This window comes from Mustelus asterias, chromosome 3 (assembly GCF_964213995.1).
Source record: "Mustelus asterias chromosome 3, sMusAst1.hap1.1, whole genome shotgun sequence".
NCBI lineage: Eukaryota > Metazoa > Chordata > Chondrichthyes > Carcharhiniformes > Triakidae > Mustelus > Mustelus asterias.
In genome coordinates this window covers 140266590-140281569 of record NC_135803.1, presented here as the reverse complement: position 1 = coordinate 140281569, position 14980 = coordinate 140266590, and the positions used below count along the sequence as shown (strand labels likewise).

General features: G+C 43.1%; 1 protein-coding gene across 1 annotated transcript in view; it reads left to right on the top strand.

Annotated features, from left to right (window-relative positions):
- The window catches only part of ippk (inositol 1,3,4,5,6-pentakisphosphate 2-kinase), a 101111-nt gene that overhangs the window by 44279 nt on the left and 41852 nt on the right, over window positions 1–14980 (top strand). The window contains exon 4 of the mRNA XM_078209760.1: window positions 1797–1863. Coding sequence (XP_078065886.1) covers window positions 1797–1863 — 67 coding nt within the window. The remainder of the gene's footprint in view (window positions 1–1796; window positions 1864–14980) is intronic.

Here is a 14980-nt window from a genome sequence, read left to right as displayed (position 1 = left end):
CAAGGCGGCCTTCACAACACACGACAGCGCAGAGTCGCTGAGCAGAGACTGATAGCCAGGTTCCGCACACATGAGGACGGCCTCAACCGGGATCTTGGGTTCATGTCACACTATCTGTAACATTGTTTGTACCTTTAAGACTTGATTAGCTGTAAAGACTTGCATTCCAATCATTATTCATTATTCTGTAAATTGATTTTGTCTTTATATGCCCTGTTTGCTGTTTCGGAGCAGATCTCCCACTCGCCTGACGAAGGAGCAGCGCTCCGAAAGCTAGTGGCGTTTGCTTCAAATAAACCTGTTGGACTTTAACCTGGTGTTGTTAGACTCCTTACTGAGGGGGACCAGGACAGGTTGCTGGTGATCTGGACACCTAAAAACCTGAAGCTCGCAGCCATTTCTACTTCGTCTCCATTGATTTAGACAGGGGCCTGTTCTCATCTATGCTTCCTGAAGTCGATGACTATTTCCTTTGTTTTGTTGACATTGAGGGAGAGAATATTGTTGTCGCACCAGTTCACCAGATTCTCCATCTCTTTCCTGCACTGTGTCACGTCATTGTTTGAGACTTGTCAGAGGCAGAGAGAAAATGCAAGAAGAAATTCTGAGCCAGCAGCTTGTCAAATCGTATGTGGTATCCTGTCCAATTTGTAGCAGAACCTTCTGGGCAAAGATCGGCCTTAGTAGTCACTTATGTGTACCCCACCAAAAAGTTCCAGATGCTGAGCGTGGCCGTCTTTGGATGAACAAGAACGAACATTTCATAACTGATCATTAAAAGATTAAAAGAATGAATTGGCCTGGCTCAATGTGCAGGAACAGCTTTTTCGAGTAAGCGGGGCTTGACTGTTTAAGGCCAAGAGCAGCCTCTGAATGGACTTCAGCAAGAAATCAGTTTTAAACCCAGAAGAGAGATTGAAGCCCCCTCCCCAACCTGTTTTGAAGCAGAAATTCTCTTTTAATATGTTAAATTAGTTTTACCCTCTGAGAGTTTAGCTTAATCCTGAGGGTTCCCTGGGTTTTGCTGATCTCTTTGCTGTGTATTTAATGTAAAAAAAAAAGTATACTTTGCTGTAACATTGTTGACTGTTTCCTAGCCATCATTATTTTGTTTTTCCTCAGGCTCCCCTTAATATTTTAACAATTGGAGGTAAACTGGGTCCAAATGCCCATACCAGTTCTATCTTTCAATATTTCCCCTTTGCATTGCTGCTTTGTCTCCAACACAGAAAATGATAACATATGGAAAATGCATCTTGTTTAAAATTTGTATCCAGTGATGGTTTTGGGCAATCATTTTCTGGAAGGGAAGTGGGTGTATTGCAAATTACATTAATCGTAGTCTACTGTTTATCATAATTCAGAATATTTTTGCATTAGTCAAGAAACATTTTCTGATACAATGGCCAAACAAATGAAAAGGAAACCAGACAAAAGCTGACTAGATATTTTCGATGAGACATATTTATTTAATGTTGTTTAAATGTTGGACATAGTATCTTATCCTATTTCATATATAGTTAATAAGCAAAGTATTTGGCAATTGGAAAATTCCGTTCATAAACTATCTCTGATTAATCTGATTAAGTAAATTATTAGTGACCTCTGTTCAAAAGCTTATTCAGCAGTCCAAAGGACAATATAGTGAAAGTAAATGTTAATTACCATAAGAATTGTTCTTGATTTAGGGAGCTTAACATATTCTCTTGGGTACATCAAGCAGTAACAAATTGTAAACAAAAAATTATTTTAGAATAATGAGGGACAGAAATAAAACCATACTCCCTTTCTTTTAGGAGGTTATACAGCTACCACTGGACTTCGTAAGACAACTGGCATTGAAGATCCAACCAGAAAGGCCAGGTATGCTGGAAAGCAATAACATTTTGGTTTTTCAGTGGATCCCCAATGGTATTGTAAATCTATTCCTTTCAACACTATTAGCCTTGGTTGAGGCTAGATTAAATAAATTAAAGTCTTCAAGTTTGAATGTTGGCCCAGGTCATACAGGCACAGACTGCCTCAATATGAGTTGCAAATAATAGTCAACACAACAGCACCTTCCAAATCTTGGCCTCTAGAAGGACAAGGGCAGCACGTACATATTCCTCTAATAAAAATCCCTACTTCTGACCTTAAGATTAAGGGGCGGTTATGAATGAAGCTGCTGAAGATGGTTGGGCTCAGGATACCATCCAAAAGAACTGCTGTAGCAATTGGCTTGATTGTTCAGCCACATCTGCATCCGAGAAGTTACCTTCACTGGAAACTGAACTGGATCAGCCATATAACTATAGCAGGTATAAAAGGCCAGAGGCCTTCCGTTGCGGGCGGAACCGTGGCACAGTGTTTAGCACCGTAGCCTCAGCGCCTGTGACCCAGGTTCAGTTCTGGCCTTGGGTGACTGTCTATATGGGTAAGATGCTCTTTCGGAGAGTTGGTCCTGACCTGATGGGCCGAATGGCCTCCTCCTGCACTGTAGGAATTATATGATTCTATGAAATGAGGCACAAGTCCAGAATGTGATGGAATATCCACTTGCCTGGATGAGTGCAGCTCCAACAACGCCAGCTCAATGCCATCCAGGACAAAGCAGCCCACTTAATTTGCATCCCATTCACAACCTTAAACATTCACTCCCTGTACTACTAATGCACCTAGCAGCATTTTGTGCCATCAACAAGATACACACTACAAGATACACACTGCAGCAACTCACCAAGACTCTTTCAACAGCACCTTCCAAATCTTGGCCACGAGAAGGACATGGTCAGCACATACATTTTCCTCTCCAAGTCTCCACCATCCTGACTTGAAACTATATTGCCGTTCCTTCATGTTGCTGGGCCAAAATCCTGGAACTCCTTTCCTGATGGCACTACATCTGAACAAGGAGCAGGAGGAGGCTCTTCAGCCCACAGTCTGCTCTGCCATTTGATAAGATCTGGTTGATCTGATAGTAAGCTTAAATCTGCATCCTGCCTAACCCGATAACTTATTATCTCCTTGCTTAGCAAGAATCTATAAACTTTAGCTTTAAAAATATTCAAAGACTCTGCTTCCACCATCTTTTCAGAGTTCCAAAGGCTCACGAACCTTAGTGTGAAAAAAGATATCTCCGTTTTAAATGGGCAGCCCTTTATTTCCTTTTGTGGGAGAATCTAGAATTAGAGGTAGCTGTTTAAAAATAATGTCTCCACATCCAGTCTGTTAAGATCCCCTCAGGAGCGAATGTTTCAATCCAATCACCTCTTAACTCCTCTAAACGTCAGTGGATATAAGCCTAGCCTTTCCAAACTTGCCTCACAAGACAATTCACCTATTCCAGAAATTATTGTGGTTAACCTTCTCTGAACTGCTTCCAATATATTTACACTCATCCTTAAATAAAGTGACCAATACTATACTTAATAAAATCTTATTGATGCCCTGTACTACCGAAGCATAATCTGCCTACTTTGGTATTCAATTCCCTGCGCAATAAATGATAACATTTTCTAATTTTCTGAATTACTGGCTATACCTGCATACTAACCTTTTGTGATTCATGCACGAGGACACCTTCTGCACCTCCGAGGTCTGCAATCTCTCCATGTTAGATAAGATGCTTTTTTATTCTTCCTGCCAAAGTGGACAATTTCACATTTTCCCACATTATACTCCATTTGCCAGATCTTTGCTCACTCACTTAACCTCTCTTATGTCCTTTTGTAGCTTCTTTGCGTCCCTTTCACAACTTACTTTCCTACCTATCTTTGTGTCATCAAGTTTGGCAACCATCTTTTCAATCCTTTCATCCAAGTCATCCATGTAAATTAAAAACCGCTGCGGGCCCAGCACTGATCCTGTGACACCACACTTGTTAAGTTCAGCCAACCTGAAAAATACCCACTTATGCCTACTCTCTGCTTCCTGTTAGTCAGCCAATTTTCTATCCATGCCAATACCTTACCTCTATAACATAAGCTTTTATTTTTTGCAATAACCTTTGATGTGGCACCTTATCGAATGTCTTCTTGAAGTCTTAAGTACAGTACATCCATTGGTTTACCTTTATCCATAGCATCCTCAAAAGAACTCCCAGTTGAATAACCAATTAAAAATACCTGCTGATCTTGGGAATATCTGCTAGACTGCAGACATCCATATAATGAGTCATGCATCTCCAACCTTATGTCATCATTTTGACTGTTTCAAAAAATGTAAATTGTACCCAGATCCTTCTATAACGAAATGGTGAAACATCCTGAGTTAGAATTTAAGATTCTCCGCACAAAGGAATGGGTGTGGACTCAACTGGTAGCTGATTTGGCAAGTAACTATTTGGACAGGGTCAATCAATGCTGTCTAACAAGAGGACAGAGAGTCACATGTTTGAGACCAACAACTTCCATAAGGCAGTAAGAACTGTTAATGTTGAATGCTTGATTTTAAAGGAAATTATTTAAATTTGCAACCGGAGTGTTGAATATGGACTGAGCTGAGCCAGACTTAAATGTTTCTTAACAATTACAAAATAATGTTAAGCGCATTCAGCCTTGCCTCAAAGGATGAATCACTTTGCCTTTTGCTAATGGCACTTGGAAGAATTACAGCATTCAACTCCTGAAATAAATAAATTTCATTCTTATGTTCCTGAGTGCAGATTATGGGCTGTGCAGATGAACTCCTTATAATAAAGGATGCATAAAAATTAATATTTGGGGTGGAACTGAAATTCATTAAGCCCTGATTGTGACGACAAAGTACTCCAGGATTTTATTGCTTAACATACACACCCATGTTGCTGTTGGGTGTACTTTGCAGCTACAACTAACAACAGCTCAGTTGTGTTCTTTTACATCTGTTAAATTGCATCCAGACGGCAGTTGTCCAATAAAATGTCACTGCAAGATTAATTTACTGAAGCACTGGGATGGATAAAAGATGTGAACATGGTGTCACACTGCATTCAAAATTTTAAACATCTGTGCATATACCTTTTCTGGTCGCAGAAGATTGGCTCTAGTAGATGGGAGCAAACATGTACAGCAGAAGAGACTTGTCAGTTTCAAGTCATAAAATTCTCTTGAATGTGGACCAATAGAATAGAGTTAAACATCTGTTGTAGGAAAGATTCTGGAATCTCTAAGGACAAAGCGATTGGAGAAACTTGAGCTGATTAGATAGAACAAATTTGAAGGGTGGGTCATGTCTGATTAAACTGAAGTATTTGAGGAAACGGCTAAAGTGGTAGTCAGGGGAATATGTATGGATGTAGTTTATATGGACTTCCATATTGCATTTGATAAAAGATTCCATACAAGAGATAATTAAAACTTGTGTGAAGGCAAATTGTCAACTTTGGCTGTGTGACCAAATATTCAAGGCTTTGTCATCTATTGTTAAGCCCAATCCATCACGCAAACCAACCTCCCATCCATTGACTCTGTTTACACTTCCTCAGAAAAGCACCCAGCATAATCAAGGACCCCACGCACCCCAGACATACTCTCTTCCACCTTCTTCCGTCGGGAAAAAGATACAAAAGTCTGACGTCACGCACCAACCGACTCGAGAACAGCTTCTTCCCTGGTACTATCAGTCTTTTGAATGGACCGACCTTGTATTAAGTTGATCTTTCTCTGCACCCTAGCTATGACTGAATTACATTCTGCACCCTCTACTTTCCTTCCCCCCTATTACTCTTTGGACGGTATGTTTTTTGTATAGCGTGCAAGGAACAATATGTTTCCTGTATCACAATGCATGTGAGAATAAATCAAATTATGCAAGCAAGTGCAGACCTGTTGCCAGGCCCTACAGCTAACTGAGATGATATCTTTATTCATACTAACTTGTGTTGCTCCACCACAGTATGAAGAATTTCCAGTGACGAGTTTGTGAAATGAGCCCTTGTATTCAGTCTGTTCCTTTTTTAAGTTACAACTAACAGTGCTCTGCAGCTGGAAGAACAAGCTGCTCGACGATTGTTCCGTCTAAATTGGTTGAGTGAGAAATTAAAGATCAATTTGTTTTGGGATTACCTGTTTTGCCATTGATTTTTTTTGAAAAAACTTAAACTGTTTCCCTAAGCAATGTGCCCCTGGGTATTATCTGTGGTCTGTAAATTTCCATTAAAAATTGCCAATTCACCCCTTAACATAGAACATAGAACAGTACAGCACAGAACAGGCCCTTCGGCCCACGATGTTGTGCCGAGCTTTATCTGAAACCAAGATCAAGCTATCCCACTCCCTATCATCCTGGTGTGCTCCATGTGCCTATCCAATAACCGCTTAAATGTTCCTAAAGTGTCTGACTCCACTATCACTGCAGGCAGTCCATTCCACACCCCAACCACTCTCTGCGTAAAGAACCTACCTCTGATATCCTTCCTATATCTCCCACCACGAACCCTATAGTTATGCCCCCTTGTAATAGCTCCATCCACCCGAGGAAATAGTCTTTGAACATTCACTCTATCTATCCCCTTCATCATTTTATAAACCTCTATTAAGTCTCCCCTCAGCCTCCTCCGCTCCAGAGAGAACAGCCCTAGCTCCCTCAACCTTTCCTCATAAGACCTACCCTCCAAACCAGACAGCATCCTGGTAAATCTCCTCTGCACTCTTTCCAGCGCTTCCACATCCTTCTTATAGTGAGGTGACCAGAACTGCACACGATATTCCAAATGTGGTCTCACCAAGGTCCTGTACAGTTGCAGCATAACCCCACGGCTCTTAAACTCCAACCCCCTGTTAATAAAAGCTAACACACTATAGGCCTTCTTCACAGCTCTATCCACTTGACTGGCAACCTTTAGAGATCTGTGGATATGGACCCCAAGATCTCTCTTCCTCCACAGTCTTCAGAACCCTACCTTTGACCCTGTAATCCACATTTAAATTAGTCCTACCAAAATGAATCACCTCACATTTATCAGGGTTAAACTCCATTTGCCATTTTTCAGCCCAGCTTTGCATCCTATCTATGTCTCTTTGCAGCCTACAACAGCCCTCCACCTCATCCACTACTCCACCAATCTTGGTGTCATCAGCAAATTTACTGATCCACCCTTCAGCCCCCTCCTCTAAGTCATTAATAAAAATCACAAAGAGCAGAGGACAAAGCACTGATCCCTGTGGCACTCCGCTAGCAACCTGCCTCCAATCCGAAAATTTTCCATCCACCACCACCCTCTGTCTTCGATCAGACAGCCAGTTACCTATCCAATCGGCCAACTTTCCCTCTATCCCACACCTCCTCACTTTCATCATAAGCCGACCATGGGGGACCTTATCAAACGCATTACTAAAATCCATGTATATGACATCAACTGCCCTACCTTCATCAACACATTTAGTTACCTCCTCAAAAAATTCTATCAAATTTGTGAGGCACGACTTGCCCTTCACGAATCCGTGCTGACTATCCCGGATTAATCCGCATCTTTCTAAATGGTTGTAAATCCCATCTCTAAAGACCTTTTCCATCAATTTACCAACCACCGAAGTAAGACTAACCGGTCTATAATTACCAGGGTCATTTCTATTCCCTTTCTTAAACAGAGGAACAACATTCGCCATTCTCCAGTCCTCTGGCACTATCCCCGTGGACAGCGAGGACCCAAAGATCAAAGCCCAAGGCTCTGCAATCTCATCCCTTGCCTCCCAAAGAATCCTAGGATATATTTCATCAGGCCCAGGGGACTTATCGACCTTCAGTTTATTCAAAACTGCCAGGACATCCTCCCTCCGAACATCTATTTCCTCCAGCCTATTAGCCTGTAATACCTTCTCTTCCTCAAAAACATGGCCCCTCTCCTTGGTGAACACTGAAGAAAAGTATTCATTCATCACCTCGCCTATCTCTACTGACTTCATACACAAGTTCCCACTACTGTCCTTGACCGGCCCTAACCTCACCCTGGTCATTCTTTTATTCCTCACATAAGAGTAAAAAGCCTTGGGGTTTTCCTTGATCCGACCCGCCAAGGACTTCTCATGTCCCCTCCTAGCTCTCCTAAGCCCCTTTTTCAGCTCATTCCTTGCTCACTTGTAACCCTCAATCGAGCCATCTGAACCTTGTTTCCTCATCCCTACATAAGCTTCCCTCTTCCTTTTCACAAGACATTCCACCTCTTTCGTGAACCATGGTTCCCTCATTCGGCCATTTCCTCCCTGCCTGACAGGGACATACCTATCAAGGATACCCAATTTGTTCCTTGAAAAAGTTCCACTTTTCATTAGTTCCTTTCCCTGACAGTTTCTGTTCCCAACTTATGCCCCCTAATTCTTGCCTAATCGCATCATAATTACCTCTCCCCCAATTGTAAACCTTGCCCTGCTGTACGGCCCTATCCCTCTCCATTGCAATAACAAAAGGCACCGAATTGTGGTCACTATCTCCAAAGTGCTCTCCCACAACCAAATCTAACACTTGGCCCAGTTCATTTCCCAGTACCAAATCCAATGTGGCCTCACCTCTTGTTGGCGTATCCACATATTGTGTCAGGAAACCCTCCTGCACACGCTGCACAAAAACTGCCCCATCCGAACTATTTGACCTACAAAGGTTCCAATCAATATTTGGAAAGTTAAAGTCCCCCATGACAACTACCCTGTGACCCCCACACATATCCATAATCTGCTTAGCAATTTCTTCCTCCACATCTCTATTACTATTTGGGGGCCTATAGTAAACTCCTAACAACGTGACCGCTCCTTTCCTATTTCTAACCTCAGCCCATATTACCTCAGTGTGCAGATCCCCCTCGAAGTGCCTTTCCGCAGCCGTTAAACTATCCTTGATTAACAATGCCACTCCTCCACCTCTTTTACCAGCTTCCCTACACTTATTGAAACATCTATACCCCGGAACGTCCAACAACCATTCCTGTCCTTGTTCTACCCACGTCTCCGTAATGGCCACAATATCGTAGTCCCAAGTACCAATCCATGCCCCAAGTTCATCTACCTTGTTCCGGATGCTCCTTGCATTGACGTAGACCCACTTCAACCCACCTTCCTGTCTACCGGTACCCACCCTTGACCCTGATACCTTCCCCAATACCTCACCACCCTCACTGACTTCTGGACTACAATTCCTTTTCCCACTCCCCTGACAAATTAGTTTAAACCCCCCTGAAGAGCCGTATCAAATTTCCCTCCTAGGATCTTGGTGCCCCTCTGGTTCAGGTGAACCCTGTCCTGTTTGTACAGGTCCCACCTTCCCCAGAATGTGTTCCAATTATCCACGTACCTGAAACCCTCCCTCCTACACCATCCCTGCAACCACATGTTTAACTGCACTCTCTCCCTGTTCCTCAACTCGCTATCACGTGGCACCGGCAACGTACCAGAGGTGACCACATGTTTTGTCTTGGCTCTCCGCTTCCAGCCCAGCTCCAGAAATTCCTGCTTTAAATCCCTGTCCCTTCTCTTACCTATGTCGTTGGTACCAATGTGTACCACGACTTGTGACTGTTTCCTCTCCCCCTTCAGAATCCGGAAAACACGGTCTGAGACATCACAGACCTTGGCATCCGGTAGGCAACATACCATCCGTGAGTCTCTTTTGCTGCCACAGAACCTCCTATCTATCCCTCTAACTAACGAGTCCCCAATAACTATTGCCCTCCCGCTCTGCCCCTTACCCTCCCGAGCCACAGAGACGGACACAGTGCTGGAGATCCTCTCACTGCAGCTCACCACTGGTATGTCATCCCCCTCAACCGTATCCAAAGCGGAATACTTGTTACTAAGGGGAACGACCACAGGGGATCCCTGCACGGACTGCTTCCTCCCAGCCCCTCTCACCGTCACCCATCTGTTTTCATTCCTCGGAGTAACTGTATCCCTAAAGCTTCTGTCTATGGCCACCTCTGCATCCCTAATGATCCTAAGTTCATCCAACTCCAGCTCCAGTTCCCTAACATGGTTTTGGAGGAGCTGCAGATGGGTGCACTTCCCACAGATGTAATCAGCAGGGACACTGTCGTCGTCCCTCACCTCAAACATGGTGCAAGAGGAACATAGCACTGCCTGCACACCCATCCCCTCTAGATACCTTGCCAGTACCAGGTAGAAACAGCAAAAATGAATTAAACTCACCCCTGCTCGCCCTTTCTGCCTAAGCCCTGTGAGCCAAAGCCTTATAGCTCATACTCTGCTTCCCACGCACTCCGCTGCCCGCTGTATACTGCAGCCTACCTTTTATACTTCGCGCGCTTAAAAAACCCTTCCCAGACTCATTAGCAGCCCCCTTCCAGTTTTCACTTTAAACTTAAGAAAAATACTACTACAAAAGTAAAGGCCAAAAAAAAACACACACCAGCTGACTAATTAAATAAATAAATAATTCAATCAATCTTTCACCAGCACTCCTGCCTCCAATCACTCCCTCTCAGCTTGCTCCAGTGGAGCAGAGAAGCAGAGGGAATGATGGCTTTTAATCATTTATATCAGAAATGCAATTTTTGAAAAATTAGCATAACAATGAGTCAGGTAAAAGATGAAGAGAACAGATTTTGAATACAGAATAACCCACAGGAGGGTTTTAAATGTAGAATCACTCTGTTAGCAAAAGGTGTAGAACTCTCCAGAAATGACCAAACCCCTTAGCCTCCTGCACACACGGCCCAGGGAACATTGGCTGCAGGAAACCAGGAGCAACGGCACACCCCTGCCCCGGGTAACCAGGAACAACCATATCCTTGACATGGAACAGAGTGAAGCAACAGCACAGCCCGAGGTTAAGCTGTGCACAACCCTTCTGATGTTACCCTGATGAAATACCACTCTCCAGGCAGAGCAGGACTAATATCTCAGCCTTGTAAGACTGCAAAATTTGCAAACACCATGGGTATGCAGGAGCACACATAGAATCTTTAACCTGAGCATTCTTTAGACTTTTAAAGATTTTAGGTTACCAGATCAAAAGAGTTACCAGATCAACATGTGAAAGATTAAAGCTACTTTGCTGTATTTTTACCTTGGCCAATGTCAAAGTTGACCTGTCTCGGCAAGAACGTAGGAGAACCTCAGCAGCATCAGATGGTCAAGTTGGACCATCAGTCTGGTCAGGAAGAAACTATTGCTATTCCTCTGGGTGTTTGCATGGAGGAAACATCACCATTACCGAAATTAAGGTGTTGGTTGGCTGTTGACTCTTCATATCGGATGGAATGCATACAAATGTTCTTCTGCGATCTGTGTGCTCCAGATCTAAACAACAAATCGCTGTCCATCCTTTAGCAACTCCCACTGGTACGGGTGATATTCGGGCTGGTCTTTCGGCTGCATGATTAATATTAGTCTGGATGATCCACCAGGGTTGACAGCAAATTGGGTACCATATCTAGATGCCTGATGGAAATGATAAAAATGCCAAGCTGCACAATGTCTTCAACAGCCTGCCTGGCAGACTTGGCACAGCGTAGGTACACCTGGTTGCAGCCAGACAGGTCTGTCTGTTCCAGAATTGATGACTTCTTTGTGTCCCAAGCATTCAAGTTCAGATACACCAACATCAAGCCAGTGTTCTTCACTGACCACTGCCTCCTATTGTTTGACTGTCACTGACAGGAAGACCAGAGGGTTGACGGGAACACAGCTGAACATGAAACTAACCCCAGAAAACAGAGGAACTCAAAGGATTACAAAGGCTGGAAAACCTTGCTATCCCAATACACTGGCAATAAATGATCAAGGTGAATATCCAGAGATTCTTCATCCTGAAAGGGGTCCCGAAGGCGAGAGAGAGCAATGTCCTGACTTCAGAAAAGCATGCAAAATCTGTTCCTCTCCCTGGTGTCGGTATCAAGAAGGATCTCCAAGAGACGAGAATCCAGAGAGCCTTGCTCTTTGACTCGGAGGCCTCCAAAGTTATCTTCTGGTCCAGAGTCTGCTCCGTGGAGCAGGATGAGACGTGCTTATGTTTTTCATTGAAAATTTTGTGATCAGCTGCCTGAACTCAGTAACACCATCGCAATCTGACATAGTGAGAGTCAGCAAATCCTTTTGTGCCAGATTGTATGAAGTGCAGCACATGTAGCATGGCTTCCCAGTCCTTCCTGACCCCTCATGGCGGTCTTAGATGACAGTGAGTGGGAGAGTCTGGGGGCAATCTGCTAATTCTGGATGAGCTGACAATGTGATGATCCAGCAGATGCTAAGTGCCATACAAATTAAACCCTAAAAGGAAACTTGGCAAGCTATCACAACTATTTTATATTTGTATTATACTATGAGAATGTGTGTACTGAAGTCTTAAGCCACAAATTCCAGTAACACTTTTGGAGATTCTAAATATTAAATGAAAACACCTATTCATAAAAGAAAAGAATACTTAAACATGCAAGTTTGCATTTGAATAGTTAAAATTACTCTTACAGGGCATTTCCCTCAAACAATTCCTCCTTAGTTGTACTTTCAAAAAGCCCTTTAGGCAACAATTGTTATACGTTTTTTAATTTATAAAAATTCCTATAATACCATAAAGCACACCCCACTATTTATTTAGGGAGTAGATGTTGTAGGGTTTCTTTCCCTCTCCCCCTCTCCTGTGGAAAAGTCCAAAAACTTGAAAACAAAACTGTTTTCTGAACGAACAGATCTTTTTCTAGGTTAGTTGAAAACATTCTCATTTTGCTGCTTTTCACAGCACTGAACACACTAGGGGGTTTTACATGGCCACTTCTCAATATAGCTCCCAACCGTTCTTTGAATATGTTCTTTTTTCTCTTTCATCTTTTTCCCTGTCCTTATCCTTCTTTGAAATCATCCCTTCCCAGAATATAAAATCTTATGTTCTCCTTATAGCCACCTCTTTTGGGTAAAGTAAAACTTTACTTTGCTATTTTTGTTTATTAACTTTTCTAAGTTGTGAACTCCTTACCTCTCTTTGAAATTCAACAGCCAAAAACCCAAATCCTTGCTTACTGACTTGTGCTATTTCTACCCCTGTGTTTACTTGTAGAAAATTCAATTTGCCATACTTACTTCAAGTGCCTGCCTTTCACACTTAGTCCCTTTGATGTGCTCATTTTTATAGACACTTGGTCCCCAGCATAATTAGATTAATCACAAGTTGCACACGCACTCTACCTACAAACTTGTTTCACAGAATACCCCAACAGACCCCCAAACCATTGAAAAATAACATTTCTTCAAACAAGGACTGTCAGGTCCTTCAAGACGAATAAAGCTTCCAGAAAAACGGCTTACCAACTGAATTACATTTGGCACTGTGGGACTGGGTCAGCCCTGACCTACTGAAAGTGTATGAAAGTGCTTCTGGTCAGCAGCGTATCAAAATCCATGAGCAATGTCGTCATCACCCACACCTTTCATTGCTGAATGTGGACAATAAAATTCTGTTTGAGGTCATTGCTGCTCTGACACCACTAAATGCCTGAACAGAACTGCACTGTGCCCAGCAGCATGATCTCTGTTAGCCTTGCGCTACAGATTGGATGCCTGTCTCATTAGCCTGGACTAGGTGAATGCCTTTGTTAGAATATTGCACACCGACATGATAGATGTGCTCTCCATAATGAGATTTTGGGAGAAAATCCGCTATTGGATCCAACTGCTCTACACAAACATCAGTAGCGCAATTTCAATCGATGGCCTCATGGTATTATTGCTAGACTATTAATCCAGAAACTCAGCTAATGTTCTGAGGCTTGAGTTTGAATCCTGCCATGGCACATGGTGGAATTTGAATTCAATAAAAAATCTGGAATTAAGAATTTATTGATGATCATGAAACCATTGTCGATTGTCAGAAAAACACATCTGGTTCACTAATGTCCTTTAGGGAAGGAAAACTGCTGTCCTTACCTGGTCTGGCCTACCTGTGACTCCAGAGCCACAACAATATGGTTGACTCTCATCTGCCCTCTGAAATGGCATAGCAAGCCACTCGATTTCGAGGGCAACTAGGGATGGGCAATAAATGTCTATGTCACATGAATTAATTTTAAAATAAATCAAAGGATGGTAATTGGAAAGCTTTCCAATCCAACCTGGGGCCAGGCAAGGGATGACATTTTCTCCTCTGCCTAGTCCGTGTGTTGCATAGATCTTTTTACTGAGTATTTCAGGAAGGGTTCAGGCATAGGAGGAACGATGATGCCACACAGCAGAAATATGCAGGTCAAAGCTTCTCTGTGTATAGACAACATTGCCATATTCTGCCCTAATCTGCTGTCTGAGTGCAGACTGCTGAGCATCTGTTAACTAGTTCACACTGGCCTCTGGAGCAAAGATAAATCACGGTGAGAACGAGGACATGTTCTTCGGGAATTGGGTCGACTGATGCTTTACTAATTCACCATCAAACCAGACTACCTGAAGGTGCTGCTAATATGGTTTGGAGAGACCAGGGCATACACCAAAAATATAGCCAAGCTGAGGCAAAAACTGGGCATTTGGTAGAGATGTGTCTTTCCATTGCAGTAAAAACCTGGTCAGCAGGTGTGAGGTGTTCTTGGTGTTTCTGTACGTTGCACAGATGTGGCCCATACTGAGAACCTGAGTCACAGCGGTCACTCACTCATTTTATCAGGAGGTCAAAGATTAAAACAAAAATTCATTTACGGGATGTGGGTGTCCTAGGCTAGGACAGCATCCATTGCCCATCCCTAGTTGCCCCTGAGAAGTTGATGGTGAGCTACTTTCTTGAAGTACTTAGTCTGTGCAGGTACACCCATTGTGCTATTAGGGAGCGAGTTCCAAGACTTGACCCAGTGACAGTGAAGGAGCCGGCAATATATTTTCAAGTCAGAATGGTTATTGGATTGGAAGGGAACCTCCAGGAAGCGGTGTAACCAGATATCTGCTGCCCTATTTCTTCAGGATGGTAGTGGTTTGGAGGTAACGATTTGGAGGAAGGAACTGAAGGCACTGTTGCTAAGTTTGCAGATGATGCAAAGATATGTAGAGCGACAGGTAGTATTGAGGAAGCAGGGGGGCTGCAAAAGGACTTGGACAGG